The 3172-nt window shown below is 28.4% G+C and overlaps 1 protein-coding gene across 1 annotated transcript; it reads right to left on the reverse strand.

Annotated features, from left to right (window-relative positions):
* Nucleotides 1-1192: 1192 nt before the first annotated feature.
* LOC108692360 (15 kDa selenoprotein) lies at nucleotides 1193-2800 on the reverse strand. The gene is made up of 4 exons (XM_018200577.1): nucleotides 2536-2800; nucleotides 2241-2359; nucleotides 2049-2170; nucleotides 1193-1964 (listed from the first exon to the last, which is right to left on the reverse strand). Exons 1-4 carry the CDS (start codon nucleotides 2578-2580, stop codon nucleotides 1783-1785), a joined length of 468 nt encoding a protein of 155 aa, XP_018056066.1. The 5' UTR covers nucleotides 2581-2800; the 3' UTR covers nucleotides 1193-1782.
* Between the last annotated feature and the right edge of the window lie 372 nt (nucleotides 2801-3172).

A 3172-nucleotide genomic window follows, 5' to 3' on the forward strand; every position in this document is an offset into this window, starting at 1 on the left:
GATGTCAGATTCAATGTGGTCACAGCAGCTACTCGAGCAGCACGTTTTCGTTAGACAAAAAGTTACATGATCGCTACCCAGACATCCCCTTAAGCTCTCGAATAACTGCTGCCACATTGAATTTGGCATCATAAGTGATGAATGATATGTTGAAGTTTCTTATATGCCATTTGTAAATAAAGAGAATTTGGGTAAAAAAAAATAATAAGATCGCTTTAAAAATGAGCTGCCCTTCTTCTTTACAATCAGTTGTAAAAGTAGCAAAAGTAGTTGTAAAGTAAAAATAGGTTATGCATGTGCATTAAGAGTTTATTTAAACAGCAAATGACATAAATCAATTTTTGAACTTGAACGTTAAATAATGGTTAAAGTGCCTAATATTTTTTGATCAAGATTGTACATGATAATTGATGGTAACTCAGAGCAAACAAGTTAATGTTTTTTATCGTCATTTTGATGTCAGTGACGATAGATAGTTGACGATAGATAGCTTGTTTGCTAGGTTCTTAATTATAAGTTCATAACTATAAACAACTTTTAGGGAACGTTTATTGACCGTAACCGTTATTGTAATATGTAAAAATTAACCAATCACCTTTGAGTATTCCCTTCTTAGAGTTGAATGAGAGGGAAATACTTGACCGTGATTAGTCGATTCTTACAGATTACGATATACGGTTACAGCCAATATAAACGCTCTCTCTTACTGCATTAGCATGGAGAGATTCAGAATTTTTTTTATATAAATGATGAGCTCTTCTCTTTAGCTACAATCATGATAACCTTTCTATTAGTGTATTCAATTTACTGATTCAATCCGACTTTGAATCAATGGTCTGTTTAGCTGCAAAAGAAGAGCTGAATTGTGCAAAAAATGTTAAAAAGAACAGATCGTTGACTTGGAGTCGGATCGAGTCGGTAAATCGAATATGCTGTATTTCATATTTTAAAATCATTGCTAACTACACACACACACACACACACACACAAATGATAAATATTGGATATGTCACTAAATAATTAGAAGTTGTGTATATGATACCAAGAAAAAAAACGTTTTAAATGTAAAGAAGAAATTTCATGGAATTCTAAACACATAACTAATATGATGATATACGTAATCGAAATACATAATGTCAAATTTAGGTATTTGTCTCTTTTGTTTTCCATACACAATATATATCCATAAGAATATTCTTATATCATTTATTAATATAAATGGTAAAGATTATACAAGAATTTCTAACCTTAATATGTTCCTCACAACAAAATAAATACATCCCTCTTATTAATTCAATTTCTTTAAAAGATCATTAATGATTTTTCATTGTAACATTTATGTATTCAAGAGATATTGGAAGTGATAATGTTATAAATTATCAACTTTGTATTTTATTTTAATTGCATGCATGAGTGTTATCATTTTTAATAATAAAATAGAATAATGTTTTCATATATGAAGAAACAGATCAATTGTGATCTCGTTATATGTAAAGATAGGACATTTTAATGAAGCAAAAGTCTTTGTATCTATTTAAAAAATGTGCTATACATTTTTGAAAAAATTGAAACATGATATTATATTAAGATTTGAATGATTTAAAAAAAGAATTTGTATATGATTACAGATAACAAATATAGGCAATATGAATACATACAATATTAGAAAATAAAGCATAATCATGTACTGTATATGTACTACATATGTAATATTCATATTAAAAGGATAGTTTATTAAGAGTTCAATAGAAATAATATCATGTAATGTAATATTTCTTAATTTTAATCCTTAGAAAGATGAGTTGACAGAAATTCATCTACAGAGTCTGTATCCCATTTGTGTATATCGAGTACATCTTCAACTTTATTTTCTGCATCATACAATTTAATGATCGGATCTAAACCTCTTACATACTTTATGTTGAGGTTCTTATACTTTTTTGGTCGGTCGCTTTTGATGAAAGCTAAAAGAAATGTAGTAGACATGGATTTATTGAATTTGAAGTTGCAATATTATATTACTTTTATCAGAAGTGATTGTAAGATACCTTGTATTTGTGGATATTGTCCAAATTTGCACGTACATACTTCAAGGATGGCTTTGGGATAATGTTTTGATCCAGACAATTCATAATCGTTATCTTTTAGACAACATTCCTTACATATAGTACTAGAAAAAGGAGATACATTTACACTCTGGAGACTCGTAATAATTTTTGATGGAATAGATTTTTACATACTAAATTTTTTCTAGATTAGATTCGGCAAAATGTTTGCAGGTCGAGCAGAGCATATTGGCTTTATTAAATCCTAAAATCTTACAATCATTTGCCGAAAACTCTGTGACAGCAATGTCTATCTATAAAATTAATTATTAGTACTTATTGTAATGATTCCAATAAATTTCACAGTAATTTACTTTTTATTTATGGTACATATGTATAAATTATTTAAAATAAGAAAAATATAAGATAATAAAATTTACATGATCAGTTTGTTATGTACAAATATAAAGTTATATTTTCTATTACTTACTGTAATGATAAATAAAAATAAAACCGTATGTAATAAGGGATTCATTTTATCACCACATATGTTTAATTAAATAAAGAACTAATTTTATTTTGTCATTAGAGAAGATCTTTATTATTATAAAGGTAATGTTTAGCTTCACCAGCTAAAAAATCGATAAAATTATATTACTTTAATACGTTTTTATCCGAAAAGAACTTGAAAAAAAGCGTTATTTTGTTCGATAAAGCGAGATTTATTAATTGTAGAATTTTGCCACTATCAACTACTATCAGCCACTATTGAGGATATGTGAAAGAAACTTTCCTCTATCATAAATCATGAGGTTATAAAAGCATCGATATAAGACCCTGTGCACAATAGCAGCAATAAGGAATAAAGAATAATGATTTTAACCTACCAGGAACCGTGTATTCCAATGAATCCGATAGGAGAAATCTGATTGGATAAAGGCCGCAGCACAGACTTTTGCATAATGCGTAGTGCATAAGGGAATCAACCAATCGAAATTCTTCTTTTCTATGGAATGGCAAGAAAGGAAAGATTCTGATTAGTTTATGCATTATGTTTTATGCAAGAGTCTATAAGAGCCATTCCAAACAAACTTGTATAATCGCATAAAGAAAATCATCCAATCGTA

This window comes from Atta colombica, unplaced genomic scaffold (genome assembly GCF_001594045.1).
Source record: "Atta colombica isolate Treedump-2 unplaced genomic scaffold, Acol1.0 scaffold7, whole genome shotgun sequence".
NCBI classification, from domain to species: Eukaryota; Metazoa; Arthropoda; class Insecta; order Hymenoptera; family Formicidae; genus Atta; species Atta colombica.